The sequence below is a fragment of the Drosophila takahashii genome, chromosome 2L (genome assembly GCF_030179915.1).
Source record: "Drosophila takahashii strain IR98-3 E-12201 chromosome 2L, DtakHiC1v2, whole genome shotgun sequence".
NCBI lineage: Eukaryota > Metazoa > Arthropoda > Insecta > Diptera > Drosophilidae > Drosophila > Drosophila takahashii.
The window spans coordinates 20,120,224-20,142,351 of record NC_091678.1 but is presented as its reverse complement, the minus strand read 5'-3'; the positions used below and the strand labels follow the sequence as shown (position 1 = coordinate 20,142,351).

At 41.9% G+C, this 22,128-nt stretch overlaps 1 protein-coding gene across 1 annotated transcript; it reads left to right on the top strand.

Moving 5' to 3' along the window:
- The first annotated feature begins 1,517 nt into the window (after positions 1–1,517).
- rau (RA domain-containing protein rau) lies at positions 1,518–21,751 on the top strand. Its single transcript, XM_017138046.3, has 4 exons — positions 1,518–2,070; positions 19,947–20,129; positions 20,196–20,305; positions 20,377–21,751. Exons 2-4 carry the CDS (start codon positions 19,947–19,949, stop codon positions 21,383–21,385), a joined length of 1,302 nt encoding a protein of 433 aa, XP_016993535.2. The 5' UTR covers positions 1,518–2,070; the 3' UTR covers positions 21,386–21,751.
- Positions 21,752–22,128: the final 377 nt, after the last annotated feature.

Below are 22,128 nucleotides of genomic sequence, written 5' to 3'. Positions count from 1 at the left end.
GTTAGGTTAAGCAAAATAAATCATTTTAAAAAAGAAAACCAAAGCAATCCAAGACATTGTCGGAATTGAATATTTCGTTTGACGTTTGAACTTTCTTTTTACTCGTTTGGATTTGCAAAGGTTGTTCCTTATTACATGTAACCTGTGTTGGTCGAATCAGATATGATATGATAGATAAATATATAAAATGGTCTATAATTATTTTAAAATCGTATTGTCACAAAATATTCATTATTAATATTATCCAATTAAAAAAAAATCGTTTTGTTACCTTTATAAAAAGTGAACTCAAAACTAAAATACTTAAAAAAAAGAAATTATCATTGTGTTCTTTTTTGCGACACACCAGTTTCTTAAGTCTTGACTAAAATAAATAAAATTTTAACTAAATTTGTACAATTTGGTTTGTTATTTAAACATTTCCAAAATGCTTCGCAAGGTACGTTATATATAATTAAAGTTTTTTAAGTCAAAAGTTTTAAGAACATCTTGATTTATTACATGGTCTCAGACGAAAAACTCTGCTGCGCCTCGCCCTTCAACTCTGGTCATTTACGAGTACGTAGCTCTGCCCAAGCCCATCCGGCGTCGCTCGACCGCGACTTGTCCCCTCGCACGCTACCCATCCCCAAAGCATATTTCCACGAGGAAACCCACATGCCGGCAAAGTCTGATTGGAAACCAGTTTTCCTCTCTGCGAAGAGAGCGAACTAGTTCGCCCGCTCGCTCGCCCACAGAACGTCAAAACAACCCACACTGGCTCACTTACACACCATTTACCTTTTCCCAAAATTCAGTTTACTCTATCATTTTTTGAGTATAATTCTTCTGAGATTGGATCAAGGTTTTTGCTATGGTCGATTTTTTTTAATTACCCTATGTTACATCTAAAATTCATTTCGATGGATGCGATAAATTTGAATTTGTAACGAATTCCCAAATTAAAATGCGTTCTTCAAAAAGATCCCAGACGCAATTCGGAGAAACAAGTGCTCAAAACTACGTAAAATTAACAACTTTCCGGGGGTATTACAGGTAAATTAAAAAGCAATACTTCTGTAACACAGTGTGTTTTGTAACGCCTTTAATACAAACTATTTTAGACATAGTTTACTTTTGTATGCTGGCTTAAAACAACATGAGACTTACAAACGTTAAAAGAATTGAAATGATAAACTGCCTTTAGTCAAAATTATGTTCATGATTTTAAGTTATAGTTTAAAAACCGTAGGAAAGCATGCTAAATCTTAAAATATAATGTTTTGAATACCTGTTTTAAAATTGAAAATTAAAATAAAATAGTTGTTAATTTTGATGTAGCTAAAATTGAAAAGGTACTGATGCGTACACCTCGTATCTGTTGTTAACAATATCTGAATTTTTTCTGAGTGCAGAGAGGGCGAGAGAGTAAACACACCCGCTCTTATGAAAAACGTGTTCCACAGATCCGCTCGCCCGTTAGCCGCTCTGTGGCTCTCCCAGCTAAATGCGACTCTCATTGGGCTAGACCTCGCAGACGCTAGCGGTGCGGCTTCATTCCGTCTGTAAACACCACCGAGTGCGGTCCTCCTCGCTGCTCCACTCTGTATTATCAATTCCTGGTGAACTGACTAACGGTAGCGGACCCATCTGAACGAAAGTGAATGTGCGCCCAGGTCGAAAATAAAATTGGTTCGCGAGCCAAATGAAGAAGAAGTGAACAAATTTTAAATAGAGATTGAAAGTGCATCGCTAAATAAAAATCAGCGCACCTGCTTCCTGAGTGCACCTGCTTCCCCAGTGGCGTCGCCCTCCGCAGGGAACACGTACGCATACGCACCTTTGGATACGCGTAGAAATGCGCCGTGCATGTGAAGTACATGTGGAGTGCTAGTGCTTGATAACTTAATGCCAGCCAAAGGGCCGTAAAAACAAACGAGGCAAAAAACAAAACCAAAAACAGTGCGACCTTGTCTTGTCTTCGCCGGACTTCTTGTTCCACCAGCCCATCCATCAAAGTCGGGCTGCCAAGTCTTGGGATTACGATTACAGGCAAAACACATTTGGATACCACATCTCACCAGCTCGAAGGTAAGCCCCAGATCGCTAAGCCCAGTTTTCGCTGCGGCCCAATAATTTACCGTCTTCCTCTAGAAAGTTTGATTGGTAGACGAGATCTAGTTTGGTCGATTGGTTTTCTTCTCGCTTCGGCGAAAGTCCCAGACCAGAATTTTCTCAGCCCACTCTCCTTTGGCTCAATTATCGAATTGCGATTTGATCTCGAGACATTTTCGCCGCTCAGAGTTGAGTGAACCCGCTTGAACGGTAACCAAATTGTTGGCCAGTCATTTCCTAGGTCATAAGGGGGATTATAATGCAAATACGGATTTTCTAAGCATCATTGTCCGGTTCTTGGCCTCCGACAACTGCACATCCGTAAATCTGCAAGCTAGCAAATTGTTAGCTTTATGCAAATATTTCAAATTTCCATTAGGGGCAACACAGGCAGACAAAAGACCTTCCCAGCTATTTTGAAAATGCATAAACATTTCATGTAAATTCCTCGGTCCAGTGATTCGCTTAATTAGTCAAAGTTGGTCTGTTGGCCGATTATAAATGACACAAAGCTTGGGTCTCGACCAAAAGTTTGATTTGATGTATATCTTTCAGATTTCTGTGAGAAAATCTGTCTCTTTTGTTTCGAATTCAGATGAATTATATCACTCAGTTCGGCAATGGGGCTCATTTGGGTATTTGTACAAATCCGATATTTGTATCATTTCATTTGGCTAAGGTATTTTGTTTCCATTCTTACTTCCTTGAAAGCTGACTTGCTAATTAGACATATTTCATGGGAATAGAAGCATTCGATTCACTTGGTTTTGTCCATCAGACACAAACCAAAACTATGTGGCTCAAGCTCTGGCCAGTGACCATGATTATGAGCGGGGAAATTCCCGATGTCCAAAAGTGGTTTGTCTCGATTATACAATTTTCAACCTGAGCTTGGTTTCAACATCACTTTCTCGCAATTTTCATCGTAACCGCAGACGAGTATTGATATCGAATTAATTTCCTGTCTTGTCGGAGTTTGAGAGTACATTGTTGTTTTGTCGACATTGAGAAGCAAAAGATTTCAAATACCAATCACGTATAGTCAGCACACTTTGTTCAACTTGTCCCTTTCTTTGTAAGGTTCTATTTGGCTAATTAAAAATCAGGAAATGCACGAGAACAATGCGCTTCGGGGTTCTCAGAGTGCTGCGATCCCATCCTGAATTTTAGGAGGCTACGTGAGAGGGCTTGGCTTTCGGGCCTACCTGCTCGTGTGCTACTGTCAAGTGCGGTTTCCTTCGGTTTAGCGCCCTTTTCGTCGTTATACCTTACAGGTAGATTTTTTTTTAAATCCGTGCTTTATAGATATATCCTCTATTTAGTTGAGGATACGTGAGTCCTGAAAGGATATTCGCATCATTTAGTCTTCATATTGCACCCACGTACTTACAGGGGCGTTTTAAAGGGAAGTATCTCACTGATGTTCATTGATTGATGGAGGAAGTTGATTGTGGTCTAGCAACAGGGTCATTTATCTTTCACTGGAGATCAAGGCACTTGGACTTAGCAAACATATCAATTAAAATTTTTTACTTTACCATCTTTGAGATGGCTTGCATTTTGATCTACCTAACCCTTGTTACTTCTTTCTAAAAGCCAACAAACTATTTGTATAATTCCTTCCGTAATTTATGCATGGCTTTATGGCCAGAGGAAGTTGCTGGGCTTCCATATACAGTTATGTCCACTTATGTCTATTGTTTCTCCATTGAGCCAAAGACACACCCGCGCAAGCAATAAAAAGTCAAAAGCATTTGTCAACTGAGAAAGAACTGTATAAAAATCGCCATCAAATTGCGCAACCCGGATTTTTGCTTACCTATGCATAAACGGTACTTTTAGCAACGCCCATAATATTTATATTACATTATAATATTTTAGGCAAATCAAATTATTTGTATTTATTCTGAAGCCATTTTACTCTTCCCTCCTTCAAAGCCGTTCTATCGTCAACCGATTTACTTTCTGATTTAGAGAGATTTGCAATTCATCGAGTCGTTGGCAACACGATTTGGTGGAGCCAAAGATTCAAAGTTATTCAAAATTCAATTGAAATGAATACCGGCCCGAATCGGGGTTTTTTCTGTAGTCTGTTATGCATTGCAACCTCGTTTAACGTTTCGCGCTAACTTGACTAAATTACAGCGAAAATCATACTGAGTCAGCGCCTTTAAAATGGTAAATTCAATAAACAAGTTGAGCAGCGAAATGAAAAAATAATATACGACTTCTTTATTATAAGTTATGGCACAAAGTCAGCAAAAAATGGAAGTTGGCGCTTTTACTCGTGGTTTTTTTCTGTCTACTGCGCTCCGTTGATATTTTTATTTGCCCTTCGTTTTGTTAACAATTAATTAACAAAAAGCCAAAAGTATACAAAGCCTGTTAACTGTTTGTTTGCGTTCGGTAACCTGTGAAATGTAGTACCGTAAAACAATTATAACGCCTTATGGCACATGGTTTTCTCTAAAGCTATGTAGCTTAATGCGGAACGATTAGACATTGGGCTATTGGTGTTAAGTGATTCCGCATTGATCTGGGCTTTCAGTGAAACTAGTATTAGTCATCAGTATAGTATTTGAATTTTTAATGATTTACTGCGAAAACAACATGATTGAAGAAGAAGAAAGTTTTCGCTGTTCTCCCCGAAACTCCTTTCTAAATCTTTCTAGATTGCAATCTTAATTTCCCTTTATTAGGTTATATAAGTGCAAGTGTCTCTACAGATCCCCCATACCTTTTTTAACGACATAATAATGTTTATCTCGAACTTTCTTCTGTCAAAGTGTGGTTTCTTCTCTTCGCTTTTCTCACTTTTTCCACTAGATCAGATGATCCATTAGGGTCAGTTTAAAGTAGCTTCTGGTAACCTTTCATTTTGAGCTTAGGCCTCGTAAAACTTTCATTCGACCGAAAATCCAACTGTGAAACCTCTTATCGGGTGGGAAATCGTTCTCGAAATTGACTTTTCACCGCTGGATGGGAAACACGTGCCTCCTCCTCATCTGGAAAAAGTCCGCCCACCCGAGGAAGCGACAAATTCTCACGCCGCAAAGAAAAAGGCAAACTTCTCGGTCTGCACTGCATTTACTGCACATAGTGAGTTTGGTCCAAAACCGCAAAATGCAACCGCAAGTGATTTTGTTGCTGTTGATTTTGCAGTTGCTGGCTGCTTCCCAGGTTCTATCCTGGGACAGGAATTTGCTGCCTTGGACGCTGGCTTAATGCACTGTGGGAATACGGAATGTTGGGACTTCAACTTGATTGACTCACCCCTGCTGCCCCTCTGGCCCCTCTGACCAATGCTAGTGGACAAGTTGGGATTCATTAACTGCCCCCTGAAAATGCAACTTTTACTCGCCTTTAAATCGCTCGTAACCCCTCGATTCCCAGCTGGATTCGACTACCTGGTAATCAATATGCGTGTAGCACCCATTTGGTAGGGGGCAAAAAGAGCTAAAGGCCGGAAACTCGCCGGCTTAAAGCGAGTGAGGATTATAAAAAAACAGTGAGCTGAGCTGAGCCAAAGAAAAAAATGCGGAGCTGAAACTCTTGCCCACTTTGAAGCTCTATTTGAGCGTTATTAATTTCTGTACATCAGTCAGTGCCATGGCGGCTAAATGCAAACACTTGGCACAAAAGTCCCGGGCCCAAAAACCAGAGCTGGAATAAAAAACTACACTCTCGACACAATTGCATTTTTTGCCCATTCCCAGTCGCTTTCCCCTTTTCTCCCTCCACCAGCCATGATAAATTAACCGAGTTTAAGGCTGTTACTGCTACTACCGGCGAATGACAAGTTGACGTCTTCGTTGGCACATCATACGTTGCAAGGGGTCTGCAGGAAGGGGCAGGAAGCTCCAGAGGGTCCTCTTCTCCCAGGCGACTTAATTGTGCGTTTGCAAATTTGTGTGAGAATCGGTTTGGGTATCGCTTCTGACCCGGTTCTTTGTTTTCTGGCCGCTCTGAAAATTGGCAGTTTGCCGGTTTCAGTTTTCTGTGATTGCGTCCAGTGCCGTTTGATTTGTGCTCTCTAGTGATATCGAGACTCCCCGATACGATCCAGTGCCTTGAACCTCGCTTTGACTTTGCTTTAAACTGCTGCTCCATAAATGGAAGTGAATCAACCTCAAGTGCACATATGTATTCACTGTATGATAAGATCCATCGACTGCCTTCTCAAAGGGGAACAAGGCCTTCCACAGATCCATCTCGCAGTCGCTCTCCCCGTAAGATAAACCATATATATCACGGAGGGCTCTTAATTTAGAAAGGGGCTGCTTAATATTAAAACAACTTAATCGACACTCCAATAAACAAAGCGAGGGGAGAACGCAGCAGCCCAGAAGAGAACAGAAGAACAGAAGAAATATGGAAAATATTAATTGAAGGCGCTTAAGTGGCAGCCTCCTCCAGCTTTCAGCATATTTATATTTATGGAATATGCAAGAAAGAGTGGCATCAGAAATAAATATTTCAGCAGCCTGTGCCCGCAGCCCATAACTTCATGAGTTCTTCACGGAATTTCGGTTTCTTTCGCTTCATTTTTTTAGAGTGTGCGAGTTGCAGTTGCATCAGGGTTCCCTTTTTAAGGCCAAGCGCATTTATTTAATCATTAGTTTGGGGCTGTTGTGACTGGGAAGGCATTAGTGGGGAAGCGCTTCAAGTGTGGGACAGCAATTTGTGTATTGTATTTTTAGCTGATTTATCCGAAACAAATGTGCACTTTGTATGGGGAGAACTATCAAAAAAGACAATAAACGACCTTGTTGTGGATCACAAACTCAAATTTCTACTGGGAAAATTGCCTTTGTCTCGGGCTTTGAATTGGTTTGCAATTTGAAAAACGGAAAATGGGCAAGACTATGAACCTCCAAATTATTTAAAATAAACGGCAAAAAACGTTTTGTCGTTGAATTCATGTTGGAATAATTTATTGACAACCGCAAAAAACTGCAGTACAATACCTGGACGAATTCTATAGAAAACTAAAATCGAAATATCGCTGGCTTTTTGTAATTGTTTAAATCAGCCAAAGCGGAATATAAAAAGAACCACGCACTTTTGCTCTGAATTTATAATTTCCGTCCACAGCCGAAAGCTTTATGCTTTTTAGAGTTTACCCCCCTGACGATTTGGTTTTATTTTTGTATATTTTAAATTTATGAGGCGGCAAGCGTTTGAAGGGCGCGAAAGTCGGTGAAATATTACAGGATTGTAACAGATTTATGAAGCGCTTTTTTCATAAAGCAGTGAACTGAAAAACGCAGTGAAATATTTAAAACAGCATGAGGGGTTAATTACGAGTATGCATAATTTTAAACATTTTAATTAATTTCAACAAAATGGTAGAGCCAGTTGAGTGCTTTTGATACACTTCAAATACACGACAAATTAATACACTTCTAAAATCTCTAAGTGAATACTCCCCATTTTACTGATTATAAAAAAACTGTAAACCATTAATTTTGTCATTTTTATTGCCTTGCAATATTCATTCAAGTACCAAATAATTCTGTTCTACGAACATAAATTACATTAATGCGCAATATGAAAAATGCATAATTGATTAATTAATTGAACAACAATTGAGTTTAATTGATTGTCATATCGAGATTTACCCGCAACGTTTTTATTGTGGTTTTCCCCCCGAACTGCGCGCTGTTTTAAATTGTATGTTTGTATGGCTGGCTTCCGACATGGCCAGGAAGATGTCAGGGGCAGGCCGCATTAACGGTTAATACATCAGCGACTAAAAGCCAGCGTACTTGCACTAAATACCGGAGTGGCAACTTTTTGCCTTATAGTCCCATCAACTCGGATGCTGCAGAGGCATTTTCCAGGCGTAATAGCAACTAAATTGCCGGGGCCAATCACCTTCGGCAACATGTCCCAGCCGCAGCTGCAATATACTACTAACAACTATTAACTTGGCCGATGGACGCGGAAAGGCAAAGCCCAGGGAAGAGACGCAGAGTCAAAGACCGCCGGTAAATGCCTCAACCTGCGCATGTGACTAAGATCTGTCGTCGAATGCGGCTCGTGCTGCTGCGGCTACGTCAAAGCGTGACAAATAGCCGCTGAATGGAGATGTTTACTTCTGCAAGCCCCTCCCCTCCCCCTGAAATCCGAACTTAGTCAGAGGTGTACATACTTAGTCAGAGGTCTGGAGGTGATGGCGTGCCTTATCGAGTATACTGCCATATCTCTGGAAATCAAATGGTGCTATCCGCAGTTCTTTAACATTTTTGTCAAGAGTTGGTTCATAAAGTAAAATATTAGAAAATAAATTTGCAAGAACTAGAACTTTAAATATAGAGATGAGATAAGCAAAAAGAATTAATCGTTATAAAAGTTTTATTAAGGTTAAAAATATTATAATTTGTATTACATTTTTTTCAATTTGTGTATATTTGTATGCTACTAAAAATTATATTATTTTTTTCGTGTGACTTAACGAGCTTATTCCACTTTTAGGAAGAGGACTAACTTGTTGCTTTAGCAGTATCTTCGCATCTACTACCAAACAAAAGTTGCAGATAATCAGCAAATGAGGCACCAAAACAGGGCATCTGGCCAAAATATTTATATGGTTTGAATAGAAGCGCTATTCGTACAGAATCCATTAACAGACCAAGTTAAACCTAATTTGCTCCGAGCCCGAAAACATTTCATGCGTAATTTCATTAGTACTTGGCGAGCAAAAATGTGGCTCGTTGTTGGTTTTGCTTTTTGGAATTCGGAGTTCGGAAAACTGAAAACGAGTTTAGTTTAATTTGCAGTTCGCCGGAAAGTCAGGCAGATGGAAGATGGCAAAAAGGCTAGTAACAACGCTTATGACCGGAGCTCATTAAAATACTAGAGAACTCATACTATTTGCCGGTTCGGCCCTCGAGCCATTTGCCGACTTCTAGTAATTTATGGCCGCATGAATAGGATAGTTACACAAAACACATTTTCTGGGGACTAGACACAATCAGCTTCCTGTATAGCGTGGCCCACAATAAATGGAATGTCTGCGACACAGACTCGAATACAAAGGAATCTGTCCACTCATGCCGACAATTTGTCCAGTTGACAAAATATCGCTTACCAAACATTTTGTGAATGGTTCATAAATTTCACTCGATCTGCCAGTGTAAAAAAGGAATAAAAACTACTGGTGGATTTCTTTTTTTTTCTGACCACGGCAGGAAGTGCCCCCCAAATGAATCAAGTGTGAGAGCTACTAATTGATAACTTAGAAGGGAATAAATGAAAGGGAGAATGGAAAACTGATTGGTCACAGTCCCTTAAAGTCATGCAATGTAAACAAACTAAACGGAAAAGAAGACCAATTGTAAAAAGATAATATAATAGGGCATCATGGTAACACTTTGGTATAATAGGATTAGTGCGAAACATGATGGTTTCTATGATAATAATGTATAATGTAAGGGAATATTATTTTAACAAAACCCAATAATTCTTAAATAATTAAAATATTTATATAACTTAGTTCAGGAAATAAAACCGCATACCATATATGGTATATATACAAACTGCTCTTGCTGCGAAACCTTATATAATTATTTTAGCCTATTCAGCTCAAGAAGCCAGAAGTTATGAGGCCTTATAGGGCTCGCTGTCAGTCCGATCGACCCACACTCTTATCGTGGGCGATGCATCAACCGTGGGCTCAGACAACTAAGACCCTTTACCCAGAAAGATAAGCACACCTCTTTTCACACCTTTCGTTCGGCTCCGTTTGTTTTCCAATTGTGGGCGTTTGCCCGAAACAAAGGTCGCACAATGCGGGCTAAACGAATCTCGTTAGCAGCATCTGACCTCCGAACTGTGTCATTTCAAGGATCCCAGAGAATCACAGTGGGGCTGCGCCACATCCGAGCCGGAAACGACATTCGGATCCAAAAAAAAAAAAAAAGAAATGAAAATCTGGACCGATAAAGAACGCATTTGGGTCTGAACCTCATTTAAATGGCTCCACAATCAAAGTGGCCGCCGATTTCCTTAAGCATGAACCGGATTTCGGAATGCTGAGGGAAAACATCATCGAAACTTCCACATTTTCCTGCCGCATTTTCCACATGTTGTGCACATGCACACAGCTACCTGCTACCTCAAGAGATCTCAGCGCCGAACAAAGGCAGCTGGGACTTGTCTCATTTTCTCATAGCGAAATTCCCACACTGAACCATCACCATCGCTATCTATGGATATGGATGTAAAATGTGGATGCTGCGAAGGACTGCAGACTGCAAGTCAGCTGCCGGCTCAGCTTCCATTCGCCGTATCAAGTGAATCTCATGGATGCGAGAGTTGGCGTGGCCAAAGCATATGTGCGTGGCGAGATTGTTTTGCTGATGTGGCTCAGAACAGAAAAGAGCGTTCCCTACGCTACACGCTGTTTTTGTTTTTTTTTTGTTTCGTTGCTGATTTTCCCATATGGTTTTTCATAATGCGCATCCAGTGGCAGCTGTCGCGTGGCCCTGGGAAACTGGCCAAGGAAACAGTTGCAGGTTGCACTTTGCATGGCGGACAGCCGTCTGATTGATTAATGGTATGGGAAATGTTCGAGCAGTGTATCTGTACGACTATTAAAAGCTGCCTTTAATCGATTACGGTATGCCAAGTTTAGTGCGCTATCAAACTTAATTCCTAAAGAGAAAATAATTTATGAAAATTAAAAATACACCAAAAACGATGATCGATTTAATGTTATGTACTATCAATTTCGAATTAATACTCTCAAAATGCAAACAAAATTTACCATGCGCATATCGATTTGATCCCAGTGTGTTTTTTGTGTGTGTATTTATCTGCAAAGCTCAGTAAGGTCCAGTCTCCAGTGTCCAGGAACTCCTTAAGAATTCTTCTTCACTACTTAAAGGGATTCCTGGGACTTGAATCTCTAATTTACATTTCATTCTCCCTGCAGGCACCCAGAGTATCTCAGACATTAAATTACAAGCAAAAGGCAAAATGACTGTCTATTTCCACATTCCGTTTTTCAACCAGAAAGGAAAATATTTATAACACAGAGTAATTTGAAATTTGATATTTATCTAGTAAAGTATACTAGCTACTACTTTTTGTTGGCTCTCCAACAGACTTGGATAGTTTAAAAACTAACTAACTCTTAATTTCGTTTACCCGCAATGGATAAATACAGCCGGCAGCTACTTTTATAAGGCGGGAAAACTATTTATAAGGTAATTCGAGCTTCGCTCGGCTTAGCAACAGGCAACTCGCCGGAATGCTTGAAATGACAAGACAAATAAAAATTAATAGCTGAGATGGCGCAGACGAGTCCGCTGCCCTCGCTCCTAGCCCCTTATCTTTTTTTCTTTTTTTTTTTCTTGCCCCAGATTTCGCCCTATCTTGGGTTTTGCGGGCTCCTTTGGCGGCTTGTTTACCTTTCTGTCGAGGCTTTTTCCCTTGTGTTGGGTTCTTTGTTGGTTTTTTGTTCGCGGGGCAGGCCAAAAATTATATGCAAACCTCTGCACATCTGTATGTATTTTCAAAACGTCGGTATATAGCCACGATTTGCGTAATGCGACAGCGGTTGAAAGCGTTGCCCTCCTTTTAATAGTCTTAAATTCCTGAGCAAATAATTTGACAGCAAATAGTGCCCGATGCGAATGGCCAGGAACGAAATGAGGATGGGGGAGGTCCGAAAAGGGAATCGGAGAATTGGAGAATCGGAGAAGAGACTTTGAGACGGAGAGGACAAGGCATTTCAAGTATTTGTCCTTTAAAGATTTTTTGAGCCCCTCCTCACAGGCAAAGTAATAAAATTAAATACCTTAGACTTTAATTAGATAACTTGAATGGAAATATGTGGCCTAAGCTGCTTACAGTTAAAGCAAATGGGAAATGTGCGGAAAATGTGGTTGGGTGGCAGGGAAACGACACGTTTAACCTGAACTCAATTTGAGGTTTCGAGTTAGAAAAGCATTTCCCTTACTCACTTTTCTAGGAGACCACGTTGCACTTGGTTCCGCATTCCCTAATGGAAAAACTACAGTTAAATATATATGTTCTCATTGCCGTCTAATTGAATTTCCGTACTTCACTTGGCTCTATTAATGTTTACATTTCCTGTTTTCCACACGCACCGAACCTACCAAAAACATCGAGCAGGAAGCAGGGAGCAATTAATGTGGGCCGCCATTTCCCCGATCAGACCAGAACCATAGTTTGTTTTCGACGGGTGAAAAAACTAACAAACTAACTTGGATCTGGCCACATGGAAGAAATTGAGTTCAGAAAATAATGGATGCATTTTCGGCATTTTAAAAAATTCAGGAACGCAGTAACGAAACCGTTTTTGACCTCATAAAATATGAAACCATCATCGAAACGAAATTCCAAAAGTAATATATATCACTTTGGTGATATTTTTGCTTAGCTCAGAAAAAGTGTCGGAAAAAAGGTTGGGTTGTGGGTGAGTGGTTGCCAGGATGTTGCATCCACAGCCACCCTCACCACTCCAGGGCCAATTGATGGTACGTGCAGAGAGACATGTCAATTTGAGGAATTTCCACATTCAGCAGAAAGGCGAAGGATGGGCGACAATATGGGGATGTCTCCGGCAGAAGTGCCTGCTCCGAGGAGTCCAATTATCCCGCCTCTGATTGCTGTGCCAAATGTACAATCAAATCAGCATTTCCTCCTCCTCCGGGTTCACCACCCCACACCCAAGTAAATACGGACCACAAGACAACAATTTAAATATATCCAGCATTATTTAGCATAACGATGGAATTTTCTGTTTTTCTTTGCCGGCTACCGGATGTCAAATGCATTTCGAACCAGTTTCCAACATGGGGCGATGCAAAAAGCCATCAGAGCAGCTATAAATCATATCGAAAGAATTTATGCGGCAGGCAAATTCCTTGGCTTGGAACACGTTTCCACTCAACAGGTTGCCAGCATGCAGCGGAAGTGGCTGGAAAACACTTGGAGCCGCGCCTTCTATCCGCTCCTGTTCTGTCCCCTTCGTCTGGTGGCTGCCTAATGATTGGGAAGTGTTTCTTCCAGTTCCACTTCCTGTTTGCTGAGTCTAGGATTTCTGGTCTGAAGACTCGAGTGCGGCTGTCTAAACTATCTAAAGATATTAGGTTTGGGATGACATTAACTAACATTAATAAGTTTAATGTCCAATGGAATGAAATCATTTACAAAGGTGTCTAAAAGTATGCAACAAAATGATAGAACCCGGTAGTCCAATGTAAACCTTATTAGACGGTAGTGTTTATAATTTAATATCCTTGAAAATGGCATAACTTATGGCTAAAAAAACATATGCAATTATTAGCGGAGCCCTAAATCTTCGGTACTACGCCCACCTCCTCGTACACCCATATATATCCCATATGCTGCGGAGTGCGATCTGAATTTATGATAGCCCGAAAAGTTTTCGCTCTAAAGTATGCACTGGCGAACGGGGCATGCCTTCTTAAAGGTGGGAGTTGGGGGTTTCATATACCCAACACGTTTTTGTAGGTGTGTGCCAATGCTCGGCTGCATTCGATTCAATTTCATAGTTGATTCTCTCACCTACGCAAAATTTACGACACTTTTAAAATGTGCAATTTATGAACGGAGGGATGCCTGGGCTCACGTGTGTGTGTGTGCTGACTTTCCCCAGCCGCCGCAAAACTCTCCAAAAAATAAGGAAAATTGCTGTGCTGAAATTGTAATTCGTGCATTGTATAAGTTGCCTTTCGGTTTCATTCTAAAATGATTTACAAAGGCATGACTAACGAAGTTTGCCTAGCAAACAATGGAGCTACTGTGCAGCATACGAGGAACGAAAAACAATGCATTAATTCAGGAGCTTAACTAGAGAAGCACGTTCGAGAGAAGAGCTCTGAGCTTTTCCGTCTTACCGCTTAGTTTCTGATTTTTGTCCCATTAACCAGAAACTCTTTGCTTTATCTACACCCAAAGAAAAGTTCTTCAATAAGAAACAAAAAATGTATCAGCTTCGTAAGGAAAGTTACTAAGTTGCTATATGATATTATCTATCACTAATTTAATTGATAGCGAAATCCAGATACGATAAGAGGCTGGACTGGTCATTTGGCAGGGACAATAACGAATAACCCATTTAATTATCGATCTGGGTATAAATTCCATTTGGAATGCCGCAATGTATGCAAATGATGAGGTGACAAAAACGCAGCAAATGCAGCATCTACGGCACCAGCATGGTGTCATTGGTGTTAGTTGACCACAAATTTTAAACACTTTCGCTGGATGCGACATGGAACGGGAGTAATGGAAAATTGGATGCCCAAAAGTATGCTCTAAATAATTGGAAATTATTTCTGCTGTCATTGCTGACATGTGAAGCCGCCATTTCCCACTCCCCCTCGACTTCCGCTTCCGCCAGTTGTTGCCTGCATGCGTGCGTGTGTGTTAGTGCCACTTTGACATGGCGACAACATCTACGCATCCCCGAGTCCTTGAACAATTGCTTTCCCCGCTGGGCACTGCAGTTACCTCTCACTTTATGCTTACATAATTTCCAAAACATAATTTCCCCGTACGCTTATGGAGGGGCCTGCTGGCATGTTAATCCGCCCGCTCTTGTTTTGCATAATAACTGGGCGGGTAGTTAGGAACCTGCATTCTCCAAAGGGCGCCGCTTAAATATGCTAAAAATGGCGCCCCTAGCTGAGAATGCTGATGCTAGGGAAGACGGAAAATGATGAAACAAATTGGACAGATCCAGTGAGGAAAAGTACATAACAAACCCAAATTTGATAATGGAAAAATACACTTGCAGATGCCAGATACTTAGCTAATTTAAAAAATGTATATAAATGATTTATTTACAGATACAAAAAGATTTGAAAATATTTTATCTGACTAAAAGATTAATGCACACAAACAAAAACACGCCATATCGTTCTTACCATGCAATACTAGTAAAATTGATATTAATAAATATCATTTTGCCCAATTCTGGTCCATTTATATTTGTTTTCCCAGGGCGTACAACAACTAAAATACTTAATACCATTTGAAACAATATTTCATGAGCACTTTAAATATTTTCTCATAGTGTTGACCTGTATGAAAGATGTTTAATTCGCTGCGTCGCGATAACTTGGAGCCACAACTAGTCTTTGTTGCTGGCGCTACTCTTAATTTCGCTTCATGCTCCACAGGCGTCCTTTTTGCCCTTTTGACTCTATTTTAAGCGGCAGCCTTGGTGTTAGAACCGCAAACAGCATCCTACAACCTGCATTCTGCATCCTGCTTTCCTCACTCTTCATTCCGCATTTAGCATCTCTTGAAGTCCCAGCCAGTTCTTAGTTTCTCGGCTAACATTTTAATGAGGAACGCCTCGCTTGATGAAATGCGTTTTAAAGGCTTTTATTAGATTTAAAAAAGAAACAAAAGACGCCGCAGCCTGAGCAAAACAAAACAATAAAAAAAAAAGTTCGCCAATTACCAGCTTAAAGGAATCGTTTCTGGATATTAACCCTCTTGCCCTGCAATGCGGTGGAAGCGGCGAAAAGTTGATTAAAAGTGAAATTTAATTTTGATGTTGTTGTTTGACTTTTTGCGCTACCGCGGCCCTGGCGCCTCTTACTATGCAACACTTTTTAATGGCATGAAAAACCGGTCGGCTAAGCGGCTTACAAAAGCAGGAAGGCAATAAAAAATGGTTAAGGAGGAGGCTTAAAGCCACCGAAGATAAATAAATACCCCGCTTAAGTATTGCATTATACGTAAATGTTAGTGAGACAGAGAAAGGGTTTTTCAACAAATTTTTTCAGCCACTTTTTGCGGTTTTTTATTTTACGGCCGCATTACGAAAATAGTTTATACAATTTTTTAAGCTTCGTTGTTTGTACTAATTTGAACGGCTGGAGTCCGAAACATATTTCATGTTTATGGGTGGTTTTTTCATGTATTATTTTAGTTGACGCCCTTTACGCGGTACAAAAATGACCTGGGCTGCAAAAAGTATACCTCCTAAATCAGAATTTTTAAATTTCCCCATTTAATTTGGTTACTTAGCGGTTTTCCATAAAGCTATTAACCCACAACCGCCTTCAATGCTAAAAACCAAAGTCTGTTATAAAAAAAATCCAAGCAGACTGCGCATAAATTAACCGTAAAGCGAAACACCAAAAATCACTCAACTAAGAATAAGCCAAGTAAATGAAAAAGAACGCTTCGCTGGGTATCGAGGCAAAAAAAAGCTAGAACAATGAATCCGAAAGTGGCTCCAATCAAAAGGGCCTCTCTCGGTAAACAGTCGCCATTAAAAACGGTTAACTTAATTGACTTTTGCAAGTCAATTTAATCAATTAAATTGTAGAAAAAACAGAAATGAGATTTAATATCGAATCCAGCGGACCTTTTTAAACGAATTTCCTGTCACATGTGGCAGCTACATTAAATATGCAAGTAAACACACATCTGCAGGGGAAACATATGATTCGCAACTATGGTAAAAGTTATTTAAATATTGACTTCTGTTATTTTTCATTCGGAGCCAAACCATTTTGCAGGTACTGTCACATTTACTGGTTTGATTTTATTTTCATTTCATCATCAGATTTATTTGCATATGAACGCATCAGCTTGCAAATTTCAACAGAATTACCAACCAAATTGAAGGGCGGGATTTAAATGAGATGCTTTAACTGCAAACAATTAACATATATCTCTATAAAACTTTTCTGCCAGTATTGACTTAAATTTACTCATTGGTTGGGGCTACAAGTTATCTGTCCTGCTGCCTTTTTCCTTTAGACAGGGAATTTGTCTGCAATTTTTCATCTTTCTCGTCGCCAGCCTGACAATGGAAATGATGGCCACATTTGGCAAACGCTCTGAGGTTGTCGTCGCCTGTTGGAGCTCCATCCATATCCATTCGACCTCTCGGCTTCTGTCTTTGATTAATAAAGAAAACGTAACATGGCAGTCAAATCTTATCAGACACGTCAGCCGAGTTATTCGCAAAAGCCCCTGATACCACGTTAGGCGTGCCCTTTCGCACTTAAAGTATCTTTCCTTGTTCTTTGACAAAAAGTATTCTTCGGTCCCAGCCATTTGTTTGGACCCTTTGACGGACTTTACTTTGGGTCCCTTTTCTGGTCTGCTGGCCATGAAAGTATTTTCGGGCCCCCCCTTCGCCAGCAAGGGTAATTCAATCAATAATCCTTCTGGTCGTTTGCCTCTCGAATGTGTGAAAATGATAAAGGATATGGCCCCTCTTCGGATAAAGTTTCAAATATGTATCGGTAACTAGAAAGTTGTTGCTGTTCTCAGCAACAAGTTCAAGGGCATCTATGCCATGTTGAATGTTGAATGTCAGGGGCGCACATTATATGACTCTTGAAGCAGAACTACGTGACGGTTGGATAAGGATGAGTCGTGAGTCGTGGCAGGAACTTTTTACGCATAGATATAAAATTTAAACCGATGTACTATCCTTATCTTCGTTCTTTTAGATTATTTTTCAGGAATTATCCTGGGGTTCTTTTGCCAAAATTCAATCTGTAGAGATGCAAATGTATTCTTCTAAGCTGAAACTAGAGAAAACTTTTCAGTCGTGAGTGATGCTGTCATCTCCTTGGGAGGAAACGTTTACGATTTCCTCGCTGAGAAGTTGAAATTAAAACATTCCTCGCAAGTTGTGAGCATCTTTCAGTTGGCGACTCCCCTCTGCAGCTGCTTTTTATTGCCTCTTTTGTTTCTTGCCAGCAGTTGTAAGTTCTGTAATGTCTGTCTGTCTGCCTGCCTGCCTGTCTGTCTGGCAGTTACTTACTGCTCCGTCTCGCTCTGTGTCTCCTGCGACGTTGTATTGCCCTGTGGAATTTATGCGACTTTTCCCGGCACTTTAAGGACCCGAGGGCTGTGGGTATGATATCGATGGCATAATTGGAAAAGTTTGGGACACTGTATCTCTGTTAGCACTAAAGCTAAGCAACTCAATGAGAGGTCAAAGCTAGTTGTTCCTCAATGAGGGCTATAAATCTTTAACTAATATCCACTTAACTGGCCTCCTCTCTCCCCCTTCGCACCTCTAACGAGATCCTATTAACATTCTGGCTCTCCTACCGGGGAAACACTTTTTCCTTTCAACTTTTTGCCGTGTCCAGCGGCCCCTAACATTTTTATGCGAATTTGTAATTCAATTTCACATTAAATATATTTTCTTCATTTCCTTCTGTCACTTTTTCTCATCTTCAATTTCCAAAATTTTATTCGATTTATGTTTATATTTGGCGTTGGTTCCTTCGAGTTGGGAATTAATTTAGTTGATTCGCAATTGCAGACAGCATAGTGCTTTTCGGTGGCCCGCATTCCGTTTTTCGTTCTGTACATATAATATCAAACTGATCATCGTTTTATATCAAGTATTTTTTCAGGTGTACAAGGTTTTGTTGAAAGAAGGGATTATTGTCTCAGTAGTTAAGACAATGTCTGCGAGTAATGAAAAATTTAATGGCAAAAATATTGTCGACTCTTCTAAACAGTAAAAATTACTATTACAAATTTATGTAGTTTCTGTGGGATTTTCCCAGTATTTGCGATTAATATGAAGTAGGCGAGCTTCGAGAGTTCAATTTCGCAGTGACCCGAGCTCCAACTTGGCGTGAAACTCTGCAACATTAGCCGCTAATTGCGGGAACAGCAGACGTCAGCACTTAAAACCCCCCTTCCCCGTACCCCATACTCAATCTCATTCCCCGACAGTCACAATTCAGTCGCAATTCACAGTTTGCATTTTATGCTGGTTCACTCGCTGCGGTTCACTTGCTCCAGCGACTGCCACTTGGATTCCAGTTCTAATTAATGGTGCGAGGGCCCCGCAATCATCGCAACCATTTTCCCAAACTTTTAACATTTCAATTAAATATGCCTCGGTTCCATATTAATGATTAAGGGGGGAAGGCGCATATTTGCCATATGCTTGGCCAGCGATGAAAATGAGACGCCCACGCAGCCCACACAGGGCGTTCTATGTATATATGGGAGTACATATGGGAATGGGGCATAACCGGATGTTGAGCCGCTGCGATCCCACCAACTTCCGCTTGCAATCGCCTCACAACGCGGCACGCCTCGAATGAATCTCAATGCCTGGTTGGAATCGAGATCTCTGGGGAAATAGGGGAAATCGTGGGTATTTAGTGGGCTCGGGAGGGGGGTGCTAGGTACTTCTGGCTTTCAATCAAACGTCAGGCGGCGATTTTCCCCGATGCACGGCCCATTTCGTTCATTCATGGCTCATTGTCACCGCCCTGAAGAGGCTGCGACACTGCGAACCCTTTATTAATTTCAATACATCATCCCCCCACTGCACCCCCTTTCCGGTTCGGCTCGAGAGCTGCTTCGGCTGAGGACACTTCTCCTCGATATCTCCCCCTTCATTTACATGCTTCAATGAGCGCTGGCGGCTGACTGAAAGTGGCTGCATTCATCAGGAAAACACGAATACTTAGGGGATTGAGGAGTGGAATGTGCAGAGTTGCTCAACAGAGCCCCCATATTTAGCTACACAGAGCTTAGGGGAAAATAATACAAATTAATGTGAAAATTAAATATTGTAAGATATTCTGAAATATTTCATGTATGTAGTTTGAGATATAATTTGAGTAAGCTTAATTTAGTAATCATAAACCGTGATTTCATTACAATATCTTTCTCTCTGTGTAGCCCTTTTTGAAGCACACCGGATGTGGCAACTTCATTTAGAGTAGCAAGTGCTCTTGCAGTTTTCCAGGAAGCATTCATAATGAATGAGACCCCAGCTTGGGGTATCCGTAAACCTAAACCATACATATGTCTAACCCGCATTTTCTCTGTTATTTCAGATGCTGAAGCACGTGCAAATCTCGCCGCTGCGGAATCGTTCCGATTCGGTGTCCCTTCGCTCCTCCAGCCACGCCTCCTCGTGCGCCAGCTCCATGTGCGGCAGTCCGGAGCCCCCGGCGGAGCTGCAGAGGACTCCTTCGCGGGCCTCCAGCTATTCCAGTCTCAACGAGCAGCTGCCACAGGTGAGTGCCCAGAAGGGACAGCTCCTCGAGAACCTCCAACTAATGCCGAATTTTCCGCCCACACAGACCACAATAAAGGTGTACACCAACTGCCTGAAGATCGACATCGAGTACAAGACCCTTGGCATTCAGTGGGACACGACCAGCAAGGAGGTGATTGGCCAGCTGCTCAGACGGTAAGCAGATTTAATTTATTGACCCATCCAACAGGGGAATTAATTCGATTTAAATTTAAATTCGATTACAGGCTCAAGATGCGACACCGCGACCCGCGGCTCTTCTACCTTTCCATGGAGGTGGCCGTGCGCCGGGCCGGGGTCAAGACCATCCTCGTCCTGGACGACGACACCCGGCCGGCCATCATGCAGGCCTGCCATCCGAAGGGCGAGTCCCGCTTCTGCCTGCAGCTGAAGCCCGGTGGCCTGATCCGCGTCCACACCTCCGCCCTGCAGCCCAGTTCCCAGTACAAATCGCTGGTCATCAGCGAGGAGACGACCAGCGACGAGCTGCTCCACCTGCTACTCGGTTGCTACAGTTCGCCGGAGCCCGTCGAGAGCTTCTCCCTGTACGAGGTGTGTCCCGGCCAGGAGTGCCAAAGGAAACTCCATCCGGATGACCTCCCTCTGCGCACCCAAATGGAGCGCATGAAGCGCGGCGAGAGCTGCCACTTTCTGGTGCGGCGGACTCCGAACTACGCCCGGCGTCGCCAGCTGCTGGCCAACCTGAACGAGGCCATTGGCCAGGCGGCCAGCGAGGCGGTTACTTTGGAGGATAGCACTAGTCTGCTGGAGCTATCCCTGGAATCGGATCTCTCGCTCTCCGAGGATCTGCACAGCTGCAGCAGCCGGAGCAGCAGCGAAGATGCCGGCGACGAGGACGAGTGTGCCAGCAGTTCCGGCTCCTCGGACAATTCCACGGAGTGTGCTTTGCGGCGGGACTTCTACCCAGCTTCTCCTGCTCCTCCAGCTGCTGCTACGGCCCCCCAGTTGGCCGTCTCCATTTCCCCCGCCCGAGCCTACAGCCCCGTGTACAATATACGTGAGATTCGCACCGCCTCGCACTCGTTCTCATCGCTGGGCAAGGACAAGAAGCTGCTGGACATCCACATGAATGCCCGATTCGCATCCGCGGGGGTTTACGGCAGACTGATGCCCGTGGCGGAGGTGCAGGATTCCAATGGAAACGGGAGCAAGCTCACGGCGGAGGCCGTCAACAACAACCCGGCCAAGGGACTGGGCCACTTTGTCTACCTGTAGCCAAGCAATTAGTCAGGATGTCGTCTGTACATAGGATCAAATAGCCCAAGGATCGTCACCTAAAAATTAAGGAGAAGAAAAACGAGTACCGTTTGGACCAAAGATGCATTTGTAGTTTAAGAAGTGTAAATAGATTAAGATTACTTAGGATTAGTCTAGTTTTTCTTACGCTACCGTATCCCTAGTGTAATGCAAAGAAACCATCTGCTAACAATCCCAAATCAAAGGAGTCTATAGCTTAACGCTTTAGTCCCGCAACTAAAGCTTCAATAAGAGTAAGAATCTGGAGTGGCAAGTGGCTAACGTTAACGTTCGTGTATAAACCAAAAGATATTGTAATAATAAGAGCTAATTATGTAAAAACCAGCGTGGGTTGTGTTCAATGTTCAATGGGAAATTGGAAATGCGAAATGGGAAATCTTTAAGGATGTGGCACTTACCTGGATTAAGTCGGCCGTGCATTTTAATTGTATTTAAATCAGGTTAAACACGTGAACGCGACGGCAAACGGCCATATAAATAGGCCGCAATTAATGCGGCCAGCCACGCAATTTGTGTTTCGGTGGATGGCTGAATGGCCGGGTCCGGATTTTCGCTCTCTGTCTCCGTTCCATTACGTTCCGGCTGCCGGGCGCCCGGCTTACGGTGAATGATTTATGCGGCGTATGCGTAATTTTCAGAGCCATAAGCTTTTCTCTTTTAAATGAGCTTACTTTACATAATGATCGAGGGACTTTAACAGG